Below are 18,205 nucleotides of genomic sequence, written 5' to 3' on the forward strand. Positions count from 1 at the left end.
TTGGCTGATGAAAATTTGATCCGTTCTCTTGCTGCATTCTGCTAGCATTCAGACATTCTTCTTGTGAGTCTCCTCATCTTTGTCCATCTATCCACCAAGGAGGAGTGTTTTATCTTCCAATACAAAATGTATATTCTTTTTATAATTTGTTTCTGAATAAAATTTGATGGCTAATGTGGATCTTTCCCATTGATCTCCTTCTTCTTATTTAAATATTATAAAATACTCTGTTGTGATGGCTCTTTCAAAAGAGTAGTGACTCTTCGAAAGAGAATGTTAGTTTTCGAAAAAGATACGGTGTTTCCGAAACATTACCTATCTTCGGAATCATCGCATCTCTTTGGCCAGATAGAGTCTATAAATAGATTTCTTCGGGATTAATCAAAATCCAATCCCCCTCAATCTCATTGATACTTTGTCTTTCGAGAGTTTCTTAAACAGACAGAGAGTTCTTCCACTCTTTAACTTTCTGCTTTCTATCTTCTTTTTTTTTTTTCTGGGCAACTGAAGGAACAAGTCGGGTCAAGCCTCCACAGCAATCGTACTCATTAGAGGAGAATCATGCTGATCCAAATTGCTGTACCTTGGAGATGAGATCGCCGCAAAATTGCACGTCGGGGGTGAATTACGTTCTTGGGACAGTATATATCTCATGCCTCGATCTAAGCAAACTCTTTTCAACCTTCTGATTTTATTCTAGTAGATTATTTTTTTATAATAATTCTATAAATAAAGATATAGCAGATTTTAGACAAAATAAATTTTCAACAGGGTTTAGATCATTTATCACTAATCTAACATAAAACCAGATAACTTGAGATGATGGGCTGGCCATCTTCATATCCAAAAGGAATTACAAATTCAACGCATTAAAACGTATCGATGAATGATGACCACCCGCGAGAGACGCCCACGGATAAAAAGGTTATTGAGGGCAGCCATGAACCATGAATTGAAGAACCACAATGTCATAATGATAGACCGAAGGTTTCTTAAGATTAAATTCCTTTTTTGCCAAGCAACCTGTGAAGCAACACCGCGACTGAAAACATTGAGGGCTGCCAAAACTATATCAATAACAGTATGATTGTTGATGTTATTGGATTTTATGATCCAAGCAAAACAGCATTCTAATAAAGCACGAAGCCCTTTTTTTTCCTATCAAAACTCAATGCTATAATTGACATGCAATAGAATATGATTTTAACGAAGAAACGGGGGATATGAAGTCAGGGTTCAGCATACACTCCATCACCCTTGCAACAATTCCATGCTGCTGTTCTCAATAGGGTACAATGAAGCTTGAAGACTTGACATTATCACATCTCAACAAGCTAGCTTGAAATTAATTTCGGGCTTACGTATTGAGATCCAGCGTGACTTATTTATTATTTGATCAAGCTCAATCTCAAATAAAGTCAAACTTGAATCTATTTCAATCGGCTCGATGACCTTTAACAACCTTGATTCAATGGTCAATTAAATGCTAACCATACCAAAGGCCTGCTATAGAATAACTGGTTATATGCTACATATCATGTATCACAATGTATTCTACCAATTTTGAGCCTTACCAATCTAAGATCTAGGTTTTTTGTTTTTAAACAATTCAAGCTTGACTTCATTACGTTATGATTTAGTCTGATTTGAGCTTGGTCCAACTTCCTCGGATCTTTTGAGTTTTGACACACCTACAACAATCAGCTGGGTTCGATTTTGATAGGGCCCTATGAGCCATTGCCCATTTGCTTTGGTGGCTTGCGTTCCTAGGCCTTGGGTCACGGCATTATTGGGCTGGGCCCTTCTGGGTACCCTCGCTAGCTGTCATTGCAAATATCGGGGTCTTGGATTATAACGTCGTCCTCGAGTTGACATCTTCAAGCAATGGTCTAGGTCAGAACACACACACACACAAAAAAAAAAAAAAAAGTAACTCGTCACAATTTAAAAGGATGCCAGTTTGGCATTAGATAGAAAAAAATCATGATAGTAAGATCCTAGCATATACACCCTTTCTCTAAATGATGGAAACCGTTAAAAAGCTCAAAGTTGTAGGTCAAAGCTTGACCGATTAAGGTAGTTGATTGTGCGGTATTAGCGTTCCCAAATTTATTTTTGATATGGCAAAAAATGAGCTTGATGATATGGCATGATTGAATTCATCGCTCGTGGCTAATGTGGCAATATGGATACATTTTGTAACTTCTTGATATAATCGAACCAAGTCAACTCTAACCAACCTAAAAACTAAGATGTGCAAAGCAGCTAACCTTTGAGGTAATATGACATGTCAAATAAAATTGTATGGCTCGGCCAAACAACTATTCAACTCGGTAGCCCACCCAAGCTGAGTACTCTTACCTCAAACATGAACCTTTACTGCTTCATACGGACACTCCTTCCACTATGTCGAGAATTAAAGGCTATAATGATAACTATGGACATGTCTTACATCACATCCTGAGATGGCTATGGTACATTCCTTGACGGTTACATCACATTTCCCAACAATTATTTCATGACTTTCGAGAGATTCCGGATCTCATGGCTATATATGGATCCAGAACTCCTCCATGAAAGATACAACAATAAAGATATTCGCAGGTGTCTTATCCATTCTATTTTACTCTTTATCCATCTCTCACATTATCATAAAACTCTTGTTGACGTAAACATCAGAGGGCCAAGCCGAAGCCAACTCTAAAGAGTTCTATGACCTATTCCTATTTTGCAAATCGACAGAGATGATCCGCATCAACAATTTGAAGACCGCCAGCAACAAATTTGATCTAGTTATATTGATTTTCTTTTATCAATTCTATTAGTGATGCCTGATATAATCCTTCCTGGGGCAAATTAATCCATCATATATGTTTATCGACCATAATCTCTTATCTATAACCAATTTGACCTTATGATTAGTAATATCACTACCTCTAACCAATTTCATCCAACCAACTGTTGATATTCCACGTGGGTTCCTCTCCATCAATCTAGAATGACTAGAATTGGCTAAAATAGCATAGAGGGGAAAAGGTAGTGTTATTTTCCACATAAATATTGTTATATAAAAAGATTATTATTATTATTATTATTACTTAGAAAAAGGAAAGAGGGGGGTGAGGAGAATCTCACCTATGTAGCAATTCCTACTGGGCCCCCTTCCCACTGGAGAATATTCGATGCGGATAGAACATTTTTTACTCATACCCTTTCCACCCGTAGCAGAGCCCCACTAGTATGGCAGCCTTATCTCCGTGTGAGTACGTCACACCAGCACCACCTAAATTATCGTTCCCACCATGCTACCACGTCTGTGGTAAAAGATTATTTTCTAGCCACTACAAAAGATAAATTTGTTTTTAAAAAGATTCTCTCATTTAGATGAACAATATAAATATTAAATAGTCATCATGATCCATTCATAGCAATAAATCCATCATACTGAAATAACAGCCCAATGACGTTCATTATTTACATTTTATTTTTAATATTTTAGAAAAATATAGCAATTTTTCTTGGAGGGAGAGATGCTGCAACAACAGTTAAAGACTGAGAGAAGTATTCACTGTTTATAGCAGGAATTTTATTTGGTTTAGAATTTTTTTTTAAAAAAAAAATAATTTGACTTAGAAGTAAAAAACGGGAAAAGGTTTGCCGGTTGGACTTATCCTCCCAACCGGTTGCCAAAACTCATCAACCGGATAGCGTGGCAATAATAAATATTCGGGGAGGGCGATTTAGATTCCCATGATGCTGATTCAAGCGTGATACCATCATGCTACAGTATTAGTACTTTCGGTGCAGTATCCAATTCAGCATATCAAATATCAATACTGTATATCTACTTGGTACCATATGATACCATGTTTGGTACATATCGATATTGATTGGTACGGCAAAATTTACTTATGCAGCTATAGTAATCTTCCAAAATGCATGGATTCTAAAGATTAGAAGATTTGGACAAATCCATACTCAATCTGATGCCAAGTGTTACCATACATAGCATGCGGGATTCCGATTTCCCTGTCCGAATTGCTCCTATTCTACTTACAAGAACTGCGCTGTGGTTGGCGGCATAAGCAAGAAAACAAAGTTTCAGTGTAAGGATGACCCAATAAAAAATCGGGTCAGATTAGATTGAGTTCACAACTAAATTTTCTAATCCAACAAGTCAATCTGGTCGGATCAGTTACATATATAATCTGGTCCAAATTCCAAGGTTGTTAACTGGGCTTAGCTTTGGGTGGCGTAGGATAGTGGAGTGGAAAAGCAACATAGAAGAAAGGGTTGTGACGTGAAAAAAGAAAAAGGATAGGAGGTTCCATTTGAGAAGGCCGGGTAGAGATGTATCCAAGGCCGTCCTTCATAAACTTTAGCTTCGCACTCATATTTGATCACCGCATGAGTGTAACCTCTCTATTGGGTCACCATCGCTCCAACAACATCAGTATGGTAACTCGGCGGGCCTATGTAGTTGCAACTGAATAGGCCCATGATACTAAAATACTATAGCCAGGTAATGCAGGCTACAATATCAAAATTGAGCCTAGCAAGTTTCAAACCTTCCGAGACCAACGATATACCGCATAAGTCCAATTTTAGAATCTGACCCGGCTCCATGGGTTCTTTAAATTGGATTAGATTGAGTCTAAGTGGGTCGGGCTGGATTGGGTCATAGGTAAATCCAACCTATTTGTAGTCTTGTAGGATAGATGGGGAATTTAAGACAAAATGATAAATGGATGAATATGATAAACGACGAGGGCACCCAACAGTACACCCGTGAGTTCAGACAGGTGAATGGTCTCCCCGCATATCACTGATCAGGTGTTGGAGCGAAAAGAAGGTGTGCAAAACAATCGATCCAGATGCTGTGAGCTTGACATGTGGAGTAGAACAGAGCTACGTGCCGCCTCCCCCTGCTCAAAGCCCAGGCCCTCCATGACCATCTCTCACTCTAATCCTGCCCACACACACCATTACCGGAACCTCCCCCTGCCTATATTGTTACCGCTTCCCGTTTCCTAGTACCTCTTTCTAGTCCCCTTCCCTTCTCATCCCAATCACCAATCACTTCTCACGGTTCTGTGTCCCTTTCTCTCCCTTCATTACAGCCAAAATATCATTGAACGCAATGCAAAGATAACCAGACCCTCCACCCTTGGTGCTGCCACTAGTAGAAACTCCATCCCACTACCACTCCTTTACTAGATCCTATCTCTCTCTCTCTCTCATCATCCCAGTAGTCTATACCTAAAACAATTAAAGAACAAGAAGAAGGAAGAAAGAAGAAGAGATGAGCCACTCCATCTCTTCCTACCACGACTTTACTAGTATCTTGTACTCTCTCTCTCTCTCTCTCTCTCTCTCTTCACTCTTCAGTAGTCCATACCTAAATTAAAGAACGATCGAGGAGGAGGAAGACACAAGAAGATATGAGTCACCCCATCCCCCCTTACCGCTCCTTTACTAGGTCCTGTACGTACTCTCTCTCTCTTCACTCTGGAGTAGTCTGTACCTAAATTAAAGAAAATTGAAGGAGGAGGAAGACGAAATTAAGAAGATATGAGCCGGTGCGTTCCCAGGTGGGACCTAGATGATCCTCCTAATCCACCAACTCATCTTCCCTTCGACAATCTTCCGTCGCCCCCCACCTTCGTTCCCATGTCTGTAGTACTCTTCTCTATCTTTATTTATTTTTTTGAAAAAGAAAAGAAAGCGATCTATATAAGTTGTACTGTGTGAGTTGTGTTAAATATATCATAGTTTTAGGTCGGACTACGAGGTGGCAGAGCTGACGTGGGAGAACGGCCACCCCGCCTTGCACGGCCTCGGCCACTCCCGTATCCAGAAACCCATCCCACAGTACGCCTCCTCCTCCTCCTCCTCCGTCGCCGCCGCCGCCGAGTGGGAGAAGCAGCGGCCGAGCGGCACCCTCGAGGCCGTCGTGGACCAGGCCACCCGCGCCCAGCTCCTCCGCCCGACCCCATCTCCGGACCTGGCGGCCTGGCTCGCGGGGGCCCACCCCCAACGGTCCTCCCCAGGCGTGATGTACGCCCTCGTCCCCTGCGCCGCCGCCCCCAGCGACGATCTCGGCGACCCGGGGGGGATCGGGAGGAAGCGGGCGAGGGTCGGCGACGGCGGGCGGGTGTGTGCAAGCCAGGGGAGCGCGGCGGCGCCCGGGGCGGGGAGAGCAAGGGACAGCACGCTCGTGACTCTGGACACGCGCGGGGAAGACGACGTGGGGTTCACCAACACCAACACCAACACCAACACCACCGCCGCCAACTCCGCATCGCCGGAGACGGAGAACACCAGCTTCGGCGGCGGTGGAGGAGGAAGAGGGAGGCTGCTGGCCTCTGATGATCGCGACTCCGTCTGCCTCAGCCGCCGCTCCCAGGCAGCTCCCTCTTTCCCCTTTTCTCTTTTTTTTTTTAAAAAAAAAAAAAATCACGCAATAGTTCTAAGATTTTTTTTTTCATTTTTGCTTTTTTCGCATAATTTTTTATTTTATTATTTTTTGGGTCGTGGAAAGCTGGACGTTGCATGCGACGATGACGAGAAGGCAAGAACAGGGAGTGCGGAGAGGGCTTCTACGTCCGCCAGAAGGAGCAGAGCTGCCGCCGTTCATAACCAGTCCGAACGTGTAAGAGAAGTGATACGCATCTCTATTTTACTATAATTAATTTTATTTTTATTGACTACCTCAAAAGAAAGGAAAAAGGCAACCAATCAGGATCTGCACGAGAATATATGATTAATTTCTTAGATTCCTTTTTTTTTTGTAAGAAAAAACTTGTTGACAGCTGATGAGTGCTTCCCCATGACGATAGAGATTAGGTCACATCTGCATGCCAACGCAAGCAGTCATGATGCACACCGTGTATCACGTTCCTATAAATTTATTTTATTTTATAATTCAAAAGTTAAGATATTACTAAAAACAGCGATGGATAGAATACTCATAAAATTTATTTTACTCGTATCCCAATCTATTTAAAATTCTGCTTGCCATTCATCAATACTTTTCTCTCTCCATCTTCCTTCATTCCTTCTAATTACTTCTTCCATTCTATGTCTTGTACCGTCCGCCAGCTTCACAATGTTTGGGCTATATCATTATCTCATGATGACATGATTAGATAATCATATATGTTTTATTCAGAAGATCGTAAGATAATTAAGATTATAACATAACTCTATGACAATTATATGTAAACGTTACACAAAAACTTAACATTTTAGAAAATAATATAACATTTTTTAAAACACCAAAAATAGTGGAAATAATTAAGGGAGGAAAAATGATAAAAGTAATGACACATCGACGAAGCAAATCAGCAAGGTTCATGGATTACGTTTGGAGCATCAAACACCACACGTGAGCATTAATTTATTGTTCTTAAAAGTTAAATGATTGATACCAAGTCGTTACCCTGAAAAAGCAAGGATTTTGACCCCCGTCTACTTTTATGTTTATCTTTTGGAGGAGAACTGATCGAGGGCCTCACCTTTAAACAAAAAATCCAGCAGCATCTCAAAACTTGGCCACTTCTCTGAGGGATTAAGATATGTCTGACTAGTCAACACTAGGAAATTTTGGTAGTCTACAGTAAGAAGTCAAGTTGAATCAGAATGAGGGGAGATCCAACTCAGATCATTGAGTAGTGGCCATTTGTCCAAATAAATCGAACTATTAATTAATCGTAAGAAATATGGATTTGATTTTGCATTTCAAACTAGTAAAAGACCCGACTGCTCTATCTCCATACACGTGTATATACAAGCACATGTGCATGCACAAGAAAAGCGAGCACGAATGTGCATGCATGTGCACGTGCATAGGTTATCAGTAATTTACCCTAGATAAGGCAAGGTAAGGGGTGGTTTTGTTGGCATGTTAATATAAAACATTCGTTGCCTATAGTTGTTTAAACTTATATGGATATACATATATTGGATCATGCATGCTTACATACTTGTGCTCATGTTTGTATGCATGCATGCATACAAGGAGTGTGACTCCACGCATCTTAGTTAGTGCAAACCTTTATTCTTGCTTCCTAGGGATGACACCTAAGATATTAAATAACGCATCATCCAATTTTGATGGTCCCTAAGTTAAATCGTTATTGACCTTTATAATGATTACAATAGCAATTATTCATTTCAAAAAATAATTTTTACAAATTTAATGCTGACATAATTATTGAAATAATGGGTATTATCTTAGTATTATAACAACAAAATAGTAACATTAGCTTTTTATTTGTTTCTATAGATAACATAATATGTTTTTTTTTGGATTGTATAATCCCATTTGTAGAGAATTTTGAGATGAAAAATTAAAATTTTAAAAGTTATTTTATCTAAAATAAAGTACAAGTAAAAAAATAATGGTCATTTATAATAGACTGCCATTATTTCATTTAATTTTTCAAACATGAGATTATCCATGAGGCTTAAAACTCTGTTAGGCGTGGTGTTTCGTCATGGAAAAGTTAGGAGAGAAATATCCCATGCACTAAGATGTGTATTCTACAGAATATTTGTTTTTTGCTCTTGGGGAATAAATTAGGGGATATATTATATTTAATGCGCATTTGAGATTCATGATTGTTTAGATTTTATCACAGGGTCCTAATTGCTCTCTCACTTTTTTGATAGTTTATAGAGTAGATAAGGAAAAATAGTAATTGAACGAAAACTGGACAAGCCCATTCCACAGGATAAGTCTATCCCACCATTTAGTGGAATAGACTTATATTGTGTAGGGAAATATCCCTAGTCCCAATTCTTTAATGTTTGGCAAGAATTTGGAAGGATATTGTCCACATTGGAGGATATCCCCTACTTGTTCCGCAACTAAACATCATCTTAATATCTGGCATTGGATATAACTAGATCGGCAGATTGTAAGAAATGACTAGTGATAGCTTTGCAGAAAAGAAGGGATAGGATCAACCAAAGAATGAAGATCTTACAGAAACTGGTTCCAAACTCAAGCAAGGTACATATCAGTATTTCTACAATAACGTTAGCCATTTCTTCATATACCAATGCAATAATATAAGTTTCTTAATTTTTATTTTTTTTATTTTTTCTTCTTCTGAAAGACGGATAAAGCATCTATGTTGGATGAGGTAATTGAATATCTGAAGCAGCTGCAAGCCCAAGTTGACATGATGAACAGGATGAGTACCATGATGATGCCGATGACCATGCCGCAACTCCAGATATCCATGATGGCCCAATTGGCTCAGATGGGCATGGGTATGGGCATGGGCATGATGGACCTCAACTCTCTCAATAGGCCTAGCTATGCTGGCTTACCTCCAGTCCTCCACCCCTCTGCCTTCCTTCCTCCCCCGTCGGCCTCTTGGGATGCCTCTGGTGATCGAATGCAGCAACCTGGTGGCACTGTCGTCCCCGATCCCTTCTCGGCCTTCCTTGCTTATCAAACAACACAGGTATTTACCAAACGGAGCCATCGAGATCCGTTTCTCTTTTATTTTTGAGCAGCAAGGTGGAATCGCTACCATCTAGATTTGAACTGAAAACCAAGAGTTATCCCTGTTAGAGCAGGAAAAGAGATTGCGTCCCGTCATGAGGTATTGTTTGTTTTGGAGAAACCCCCCGCCTTTGCACGATGGAAGATACCCCTCACGGTTTTGTCCAAGAGACGCCTCGCGAGAGAAAGGGGATGAAGATCCCTTATAAGCACAATCTTTTCCACTACTCAAGTAGTATGGGACTAAAAGTTTGTGGCCCCCTTTTACATCTCTAACACTATCCTTCGAGTGGGAAAGATTGTGCGGGGAGAGGTTTACACATCCGGGGCGCCCTAACTGTTAGAATAGAAAAAGGGGTTGCATCCCGTCACGAGGTATTGTCCGCTTTGGGGAAGCCCCTCCGTCTTTCCAGACGGAAGATACCCCTCACGGCTTTGTCCAAAAGGCACCTCATGAGGGAAAGAAGATGAAGACCCCTTACAAGCACAATCCTTTTCACTATCTAAGTAGTATGAGACTAAAGATTTGTGGCCTCTTTACACTCCTAACAATCCCCATTAGGGGACTGCAGCCAAACAGCTTATGTAAGTCCTGCTAGCTATTTAGGTATATTGCTTTTAACAATGAATACCGTATTTCCCTAGTTTCAAATAAACGAAAATAACTATATCTTCACTTTTTTGCCACAAAATTGTCAACTCACTGTCTGCAACACACCTTAAAGAATCTTAAAGTCCATTTGAAACTAAAGTTTTCATTGCGCATCTAACTTATTTTCTTTCAGTGTGGGAACCCTTTTAAGTGGAACTTCATACTGACAAGTTTATGTAATTCCCACATGCAGCAACCAGCGAGCGCGGAGGCATACAACAGGATGGCCACCCTGTATCAACAATTATATCAGCAGCCTCCACAAGGCAATCCCAAGCCTTAGCCCATCTTATGTGAATATTTCAGTTGTCTGCTTTCACTTAATTATAGTGTAAGTGTTTTCCTGTGCTGAGCTTTATATCTGATGATTAATCTGTATATATTTGTGTGTATGCATTTGAGCATCTGAATTTTTTTTTTTTTCCCTTTGAGAAACGAAAGCATTGAGACTTTTAGCTTGACAAAGGGGTGGCAGCCGGACATGCGAGTGAGTGTCAATGACATAATTTTAGATGATGGTTGGCGATAAGATTTCCTTTTTCGGGATTCTGACTACCAGTGATTTGACATGGGACTCGACAGCCACAAGTGTATATAAGGGAAGGGCATCAACCACGTCGGCATCTTTGTCATCACAAATCCATATGTGGCGGTCTGGCTCGGATTTGTGTGGCATGAACGCCGGCAGCTATTTCAACGCCGTATTTAAGCTGATATTGGTAGGAGAAACTAATGATTTGGGGGTCGGGTGGGAACGAAACATGGCTACTTGTCACGTAGATGTACTACTGATCCTCATTCCAACCACACAATCGTACCCAAAGGTTATCATAATAAATTATGGTCAGCAAAGCAAATACCATAACTTTTGGACCCACAATATTTAGCATTAATGGATGGTAAGAACAGTAAGCTTTCGCTTGATGCGAAGCTGACCTCTAGATACTCACTTCAGTATAAACGCCTATAGCATTCAGAGGATGGGTTCTTCTGGGGATTTTTTAGCATGTATCGCAACATCAAGTTGGCCAATCAAGAAAATCTTGTACTCTTGTTGCTCACCAGAGCCAACAACATTGTTGTACCATGATGGAAAATTTGGATCTCTTTGGCCGGAGAGATCTTTTCCTTACAGCAACCTAATTATGAGTAGGAACAAATTAACATCATCGGCCACCTGTCTCCTTGCTCAGCTCTTGGATAAGGGGTCTAAGATGCCACTACATGAAGATAGAGAAGGAAGAAGAAAGTGCAAAGTGACATTTGAAATCGCTGAATCGATAGTCTTGGACACAATGAGCCGAGTTAGCTGCATTTTGACATGTTGATCCCAAAACAAATCTGAATTTCATTTTAAATTAGATCAAAAGGAGCTTATTTATCTTTAAACCTTTCTCCCTTCTTCCCATATTCTCCGGTGTTATGCATATAGCCATTCCGGTTTTCTCAAGATTCTCTGACATGGAGAGGTGCAGTGTTTTTAACAAAAGTCTTGTTCATTCCAGGTTGGATTTTAACATATCATCAAAGCTCATGGTTTCTCTTGTCTATCGATGCCTTCATGCTCCCACTTACTAATTCATGTGCCATCTCTTTTTGGGTCTATTTTTCATACTCAGGGTGCTGAAGATAATCCAAATTAGATAGATTAAGCACTCTAGTTTGCTTATATATTTATGGATCCATCCACTTGCGAGCTCAAACTTTTGAGCTAATTGGTTCCTCAACATATTTACTATCTTATACTTTTAAAGGATTTAACAAATCACCCGTCCACCTACCTGCATTCAAGTTGCTATTCACAAAATTATCTACCAACCTTCTTGCATTCAAATTGATCTCTTCTTTATACAAGTATGGCCCTCTTGCTGAAAGTGTTTTCCAAGTTTCTCATAGGTAGCAAGGATTAGCCTAAAAGAACAAAAGCATCAGCGAATGATCTTACTTTTAAGTTTTAATACACCCACCACGCCAATCAAAAAAGCTTCTCTTTTATTAGCTGGTGGGAACGTAAGAACACTATCAACCTCCAGGTAGGACAAGCTGTTCAGGTCTGAGTCGTACTTGAACCCTGTAGACAAAAACTTTCGATATCCAGTTGAAGGATCTCAAACCCCACACGTTTTGGCCTTTTCGCTGTACAACCGAGCTCGGACAAATAAAGGCCATGATTAGGAGGTTAATAGAGGACAACGATACATTAACCCGATCTAAAACCTGGTTTGGATAAGAAAACTAAATCTAATAAACTACCCATGATTGGATTTGGATTCTAAAATTAGACCCAAAATCTTATTGGGTCAGATTGGGATTTAATTGATTGATACCCCCGAAACCCAATATCCAACCCCCACATACATACATAAAGAGAGAGGGAGAGATGCATACATATATGCACATAAAATGCATAAATATGTATACATACATATCAGTTGAATTAATATCCTTTTTTTTAAATAATTTTTATTTTTGTATCATTATTCCTTTCCTGTTTCACAATTCAGGATATAGAACTTGGATGCTTTTTAAAATTGTAGCAAAATAATTTATTTGTTGGATCCAATATTGGATATAGGCTTCAAGTTTTAAATAGAATTGAATTCGAATCTGAGAAATATATTTTGAATTTATATCATTTGGATGTGGCCAAAGCCCACCCCAACCTGACCCACTCAGTCGTACTACAAGTGGCCCAGCACAATGAGGAAACAATACTATTACTATCAAAATGATTAATAATGGATTTACCTGAACCAATACATAATATTCTTGTAGTATTTTTTGGATTAGTTCTTGTATTAGGAGGTTTAGGAGTAGTATTACTTACCAATCCCATTTTTTCTGCCTTTTTGTTGGGATTGGATCTTGTTTGTAATTCGGTGTCATCGTGACCTATCAATAGCTAGATAATTGCTATATGTGCATGCTCTGTTATTCGTGCTAATAGCCGGTATATATGCCCAGGGGCTGGGAAACAGCGCTGGATTTGACTTGGGCAAACAAGACTCTTGTTCTTTGATCAAATCCATTATTTTCCATTCATATTCTATGAATTACTAGACCTTTTCAAGTAATCCTCTGCTTTTTTTCTTGGCTGAATGATTCTCCTGATAATTCTCAGCAAATAAATTAACTAACAGTCCTTCAATTTTTTTTATTACTTACAATTTTATGACTTATTCATGAAATATACATGATTAATTAATTCATTAAATTTTTTTACTTTACAAACTCATAATGTTACGTATAGCATGTTTTCTTTTTAAAAGAAAATTGTATGCATTCCTCTATTGATTGCATATCATAAGGTAATCAAGTTTCTTGTACGTTCACTAAGTTTTCTCTTTGCATGGAAGAATAGATTCCTATATTTAGTAGGATTAATATCCAACTATCATCCCCAAGAAGATGCACTAACTGTTTACTTTGTTTTATTTTATTTGATCAACCATCGAGGGGGGATTTGCATAGTGAATAATTAAAAAATTTCAGAAAGCTTTCCAGGGAATATTTGTTATTTGGACCTTATAGTAAATTTATCAACATTACCCAGATAAATGGTTTTAGTACCTCTTTATTCAGAGTGTATAAATGATTTCACACTACACAACGCTGTTAGCTCTTCCTTGATACCCCAAAACCACCCGTTATTGACAAAAGTGATGTTCAACATTAAAGTTTCAAACATATCTTCCAGGATACCTTGGTAGCAAATTATGTGGGCACTTTCAATGTTTTGGGTGCAATTATTGCATCAATTAACTTTATACCATTTTCCTAATCTTAAAATGCATTTCAATAAAATAAAGTATTTATATAATTTGGATGGTGTGTTAAAAATTTCCCATTCATCTTGCATATTTGAGTTGTACCTCACTTGTGATTTGTTCCTTTCAATCAATAATAACCAAAAAAAGTTCCTTATATTCCAAAATCCACAATCAGCTCCAATAAGCATTTCTCATAGTAGATTTGGTAGTTTAGAATTCGTACATTCTACTTGCTTCTCTAAGGACATAGATAAATGATAGATGATGGCTTGCAATCAAATATAGGAGATGTTGTGGTTCAAATTTGGCACGAGGGTGACCACGCCGGAGGAGTCGAGGGAGCTGCCGGTAGTTGGAAGAAAAAGATGGGGCCACCTCCTGCGCGACGGCAACGAACCTGCACAAAGCCTCACCGGTGTTTCCGATGAGGGCCCTCCGACGATCAAGTTAAAGTAGGGTAAATTTGGTCCAGCCAAAAAGTCCTTTAGAAGTTACCTGACCGGGCTATTTATAGTTGCAGAGGAGAGGCCCAGGTGGCAGAAGCACTGTCCGCCCTTATCATGAGGAGGCGTGGCTCTGAGCCGAATGGCGCGCAACTAAGGCTGGTTGGTGGCGTATGGTGCTATCCGTTCTCAAGAACGGTAAGGTGTTGACAGTCATAGCAGGGTATGGCCGGAGTAGTTATGGTGCCGTTCGTTGACTTTGAGGGCTAGCTATGGAGGTGTGGCTTGGTGGTGTTGTAATGTATGGCCACGTAGGATGGCGTAGACGCACACATGAATGCGGTGTATGGCAAAGCCAAGCTCGTTGAGAGGTCGCATCATGCATTTGGCGAGGTCGACCAAACGGGTGCCGAGAGCAGCTCTGCTCCTCATATTCCGAAGTGTACCTAGTGGAGCACCTCGAGCTCGAGGATCAGGGAGTATTACCGGAGTGGGCGCCCCAAGCTCGGTCGGTGTGGGTCAGCGAATATTGGAGACGCCTTAAACTTATTCGGGGGAGTTGGTGAATATCCGAAGCCGATGGAGCTTTTGACGGAGTTCGAAGCCAAGCTGGCTCTAGGCTGGACCGAAGGTTCAACCGATCGGTGTTGACATTTATTGGGCCAAGACTGGGTGGCCTTTTAGCCGTGGGCTCGACGATCCATTTCACCCCCCGTCAGTAGCTTAGGTCCCAATTTGCAGTCCCTTCTTTTCTCTTGACATTCTTCCAAGCATATATGTGGATAAGAGAAAATATTATATAAAAGTAGTTTAGAGTATGACATTCTTTCTTACTTGTATCAAGGGCTCGTTTGGTTTGCGGAAAAAGAAGGAAAGAAAATGTGGTCAACAGAAAAGTAAAAGATGTCTCTTGTTTGGTTAGAGTTTTCAAGGGAGAGAGAAGAAAAAATTGTATTCTTGTGGGAATATGATTCCCACGTTTCATGAGAATGTATTTCCTATGAGAAACATAAGAAAGTTACTTTTCTGTGATTCGGGAATTGCAACATTTTTATTTTTTTTCCCAAAAAGGCCCTTCAAAGATCTTTATTTGATCCAAAGCGTTAAAGACCTAATTTTTATTAATGGTATAATAGGAATTAGACATAATCTTTTCAGAAAAGTGGATGGTCAACCAAACACGAGCGCTCTAGAAATCTGTCACTTTCTTATGGTCAACCAAATATGTCAAAAGTATTTTTTCAGATATCCTTTTTTCAGGAATCTACTTTTTATGAGAAAAAATGTTTTCGATAAACCAAACGAGCCCCAAAAGAAATATGATGGGAATGCTGACACCTTTGTCCAAAACTCAAGACCCTTTTTCTAGGGAGAGAGGTGCCAAATAACCAATATGTACAATGTTTATGCACTCAAAAAACACACAATTAAGAGAGAGATAATTAAAAAGGGATTTTGATTGTTAAGTCTCTATTTTGAGATCCCATGTCAATAAATTCCGTCAATCTGTTCTCTAAGAGGAATGAAATGACTCATGCAGTATAAACCAATGTATTATCGTTGTCGTCCATTTCCTTTAAAAGAAAACAGTATCTTTGAGGAGTTTTTCATCCCTTCCTCTACTAGTCCTTGCTATGATATTTATCATTTACCTTGTTATTCATTAAAAATATTCTGAAACGGATACAAAAATTCAAAACAGAAATATAGAGTTTAGAATTTGAAATGTGGACCTTGTTTTTTTGAAGAAAGGATGTGAATCTATATTGTGTTACACTTTGTGTAAACAAAATTCAAAATGGGCTAAAAGAAATGCTCGAATTGGCGTCGCCCGGACTCGAACCGGAGACCTTCAGTGTGTTAAACTGACGTGATAACCAACTACACCACGACACCGAATGCACGACCTAAGAACTTGTAGTAATATTAATGGCAAATCTATATTGACCGCAATAAACACTGGACAACTGGCAGAGACGATACAGGAGACGGAAAGTTTTAATTTAGAAAAAGGTAGAAAAATTCTTGACTTCTTAATGCAACTTCGTTGAAATGTCCATATATTTGTCACTAAAAATCAATGCAAAGAAATTTTGGCACTCCTCTTTCGCAGTAAAAATAGATTACTAATCAATGCAACTTCTTCAGAATCAATTCTTGGACTCTAAAGAACATTAATCATGAGTTCAAATTATCTAATTAATTGATACGTTCCTATATCTCGGAAATGCCCATATCTTTTCTCCACATACTTCATCGGTACTAGATTTGTGCACGATTCAATTATTTTTTATCTCCACTTGAATATTATCTGCTCCATTTTTTACTAAGCTGATCTCAACCATGATATATATTTGGCTAAATTCTCAACTGAATGAACACCAACTAGGACAGTCAAATAATTGAGCCTGATGACGGTAATATTATGGTATGACGGATCAATCATGCATCTGGCTCAATTCATCCATATCTTAGTGTGATTTATTATGTTCTATTATACCTTTATTTATGACTATCCTTTTTTTTAGAGAATAAGGGCTTAGAGAACTAGCCATCGAAGCTATCAGAAAAAACCTCCTACTAAAGAAGAAAATAATGATTTGTTACGCACACTTATACATATATATGTATGTGTTGCTGGAAATTGGATCCGGGGGCAATCTTCGGTCGAGGAGAGGGAACGACTGTTTGTTCTCACGGCGGGGCGGCGGTCTGTCGGCGGGCGGCGTCCTCCGTCCGGGGCGGTCGGAGAGAAGAAACAGCAGGTCCTCGCAGCGGGGCGGCGATCCGTTGGCTGGCGGCGTCCTCCGTCCGGGTGCCTGCACACGAACCGGTGGCCGGGTTCTCCGGCGCCGGCCCTCCGACGCTCAAGTCGGGGAGGGGGCAAATAGTGGGGAGAAGGAGATAAACAGTGATTTTTGGGTGTATGAATGTTCCGATCCCCTCTTGGGAGGCCAAGGCTCCCTTTTATATGCGGGGGTCGGTTTACCTGTGATGTAACAGGGCGAGGCCGTAGTACGGCTTGGCATGTTGTTCAGGTCGGCGCTCGGTCAGGCGAATCATTGCACTGATGTCGGCGGTATGGCCGAGATCAGAGACTTATCATAGTCGACTAGACCCTGCTGGGTCGATTTGCCGTGGAGAGCTGGGGATCCGTAGATGTCAGGAGCCATGCGCATTTATTGTGGAGTAAGCCGGAGATCCGCATTTATTATGGAGTAAGCCGGAGATCCGCATTTATTATGGAGCAAGCCGGAGATCCGCATTTATTATGGAGTAAGCCGGAAGATTACAGCGGCCATGCGCAATAAATGCCGGAGGGGTGTTAGAGTACGGTCCTCGGACATCGGGGTTTCTCTTAGGTCGGAGGTTTCGGGGTCGGTTGTCTTGTGGCCGAGCGTTCCGAGGTCGGACGCTGACTTCGGCTATCCGGGGTTGGAGGTTGTACGGCTTCTTAGGGGCATTTATGTCATTTGGGGGGAAACTTTATTCCCCCCAACACTACCCCCCGACTTCCGAGTTCGAGCGGCTTGTGGGGCTCGGACGTGGGAAGTAAAGTCTGTCACCAAGGTTGGGGGGAAGGTCTCGCCCGCCCCCTTGTGCTTTTCGGAACTTTTATAGTGAGATATGCGCCCTTTGGCGTCTCGAGGCTGCTTTATTCGGTGAGCTAATGATGGAGCTCGTATCGTCATGCTTCTTGAATCGCCAGGATCATTTTACGGCGGATTAATGATGGGGGACCTCGAGCTCGTCGAGGCGGTGTCTCGATTCCGTAATCGACGTTTCTGGCTCATTAATGAGTGTGCCGTTACAGGGTTTGAAA

General features: G+C 40.4%; 1 protein-coding gene and 1 non-coding gene across 7 annotated transcripts; one reads left to right on the forward strand and one right to left on the reverse strand.

The window, feature by feature from the left end:
- The first annotated feature begins 5,030 nt into the window (after positions 1 to 5,030).
- On the forward strand, positions 5,031 to 11,538 carry LOC103711637 (transcription factor UNE10-like). Of its 6 annotated transcripts, none has more exons than XM_039126564.1 (9): positions 5,031 to 5,672; positions 5,773 to 6,406; positions 6,542 to 6,652; positions 8,951 to 9,016; positions 9,123 to 9,476; positions 9,592 to 9,707; positions 10,363 to 10,500; positions 10,611 to 10,656; positions 10,752 to 11,538. In XM_039126564.1, exons 1-9 carry the CDS (start codon positions 5,572 to 5,574, stop codon positions 10,845 to 10,847), a joined length of 1,662 nt encoding a protein of 553 aa, XP_038982492.1. In that variant the 5' UTR covers positions 5,031 to 5,571; the 3' UTR covers positions 10,848 to 11,538. The 6 variants fall into 6 exon arrangements, with proteins under 6 accessions (XP_038982492.1, XP_026662227.2, XP_026662226.2 ...); XM_026806426.2 differs by having other exon boundaries at positions 5,032 to 5,672; positions 5,779 to 6,406; XM_026806425.2 differs by lacking the exon at positions 10,752 to 11,538 and having other exon boundaries at positions 5,032 to 5,672; positions 10,611 to 10,721.
- A 4,666-nt stretch (positions 11,539 to 16,204) lies between these two features.
- On the reverse strand, positions 16,205 to 16,278 carry TRNAV-AAC. The gene has a single exon. It is a non-coding gene; the product is annotated as a tRNA-Val (tRNA).
- Positions 16,279 to 18,205: the final 1,927 nt, after the last annotated feature.

The sequence above is a fragment of the Phoenix dactylifera genome, chromosome 5 (assembly GCF_009389715.1).
Source record: "Phoenix dactylifera cultivar Barhee BC4 chromosome 5, palm_55x_up_171113_PBpolish2nd_filt_p, whole genome shotgun sequence".
NCBI classification, from domain to species: domain Eukaryota; kingdom Viridiplantae; phylum Streptophyta; class Magnoliopsida; order Arecales; family Arecaceae; genus Phoenix; species Phoenix dactylifera.

Excerpts from the sequence above, each read along its gene's own strand:
- LOC103711637 (XM_039126564.1), top strand. The coding sequence starts at position 5,572 with ATGAGCCGGTGCGTTCCCAGGTGGGACCTAGATGATCCTCCTAATCCA. Across the intron at positions 6,653-8,950 it reads TTCATAACCAGTCCGAACGT|AAAAGAAGGGATAGGATCAA; the intron begins GTAAGAGAAGTG and ends ATAGCTTTGCAG. Across the intron at positions 10,501-10,610 it reads TGCTTTCACTTAATTATAGT|CATTGAGACTTTTAGCTTGA; the intron begins GTAAGTGTTTTC and ends GAGAAACGAAAG.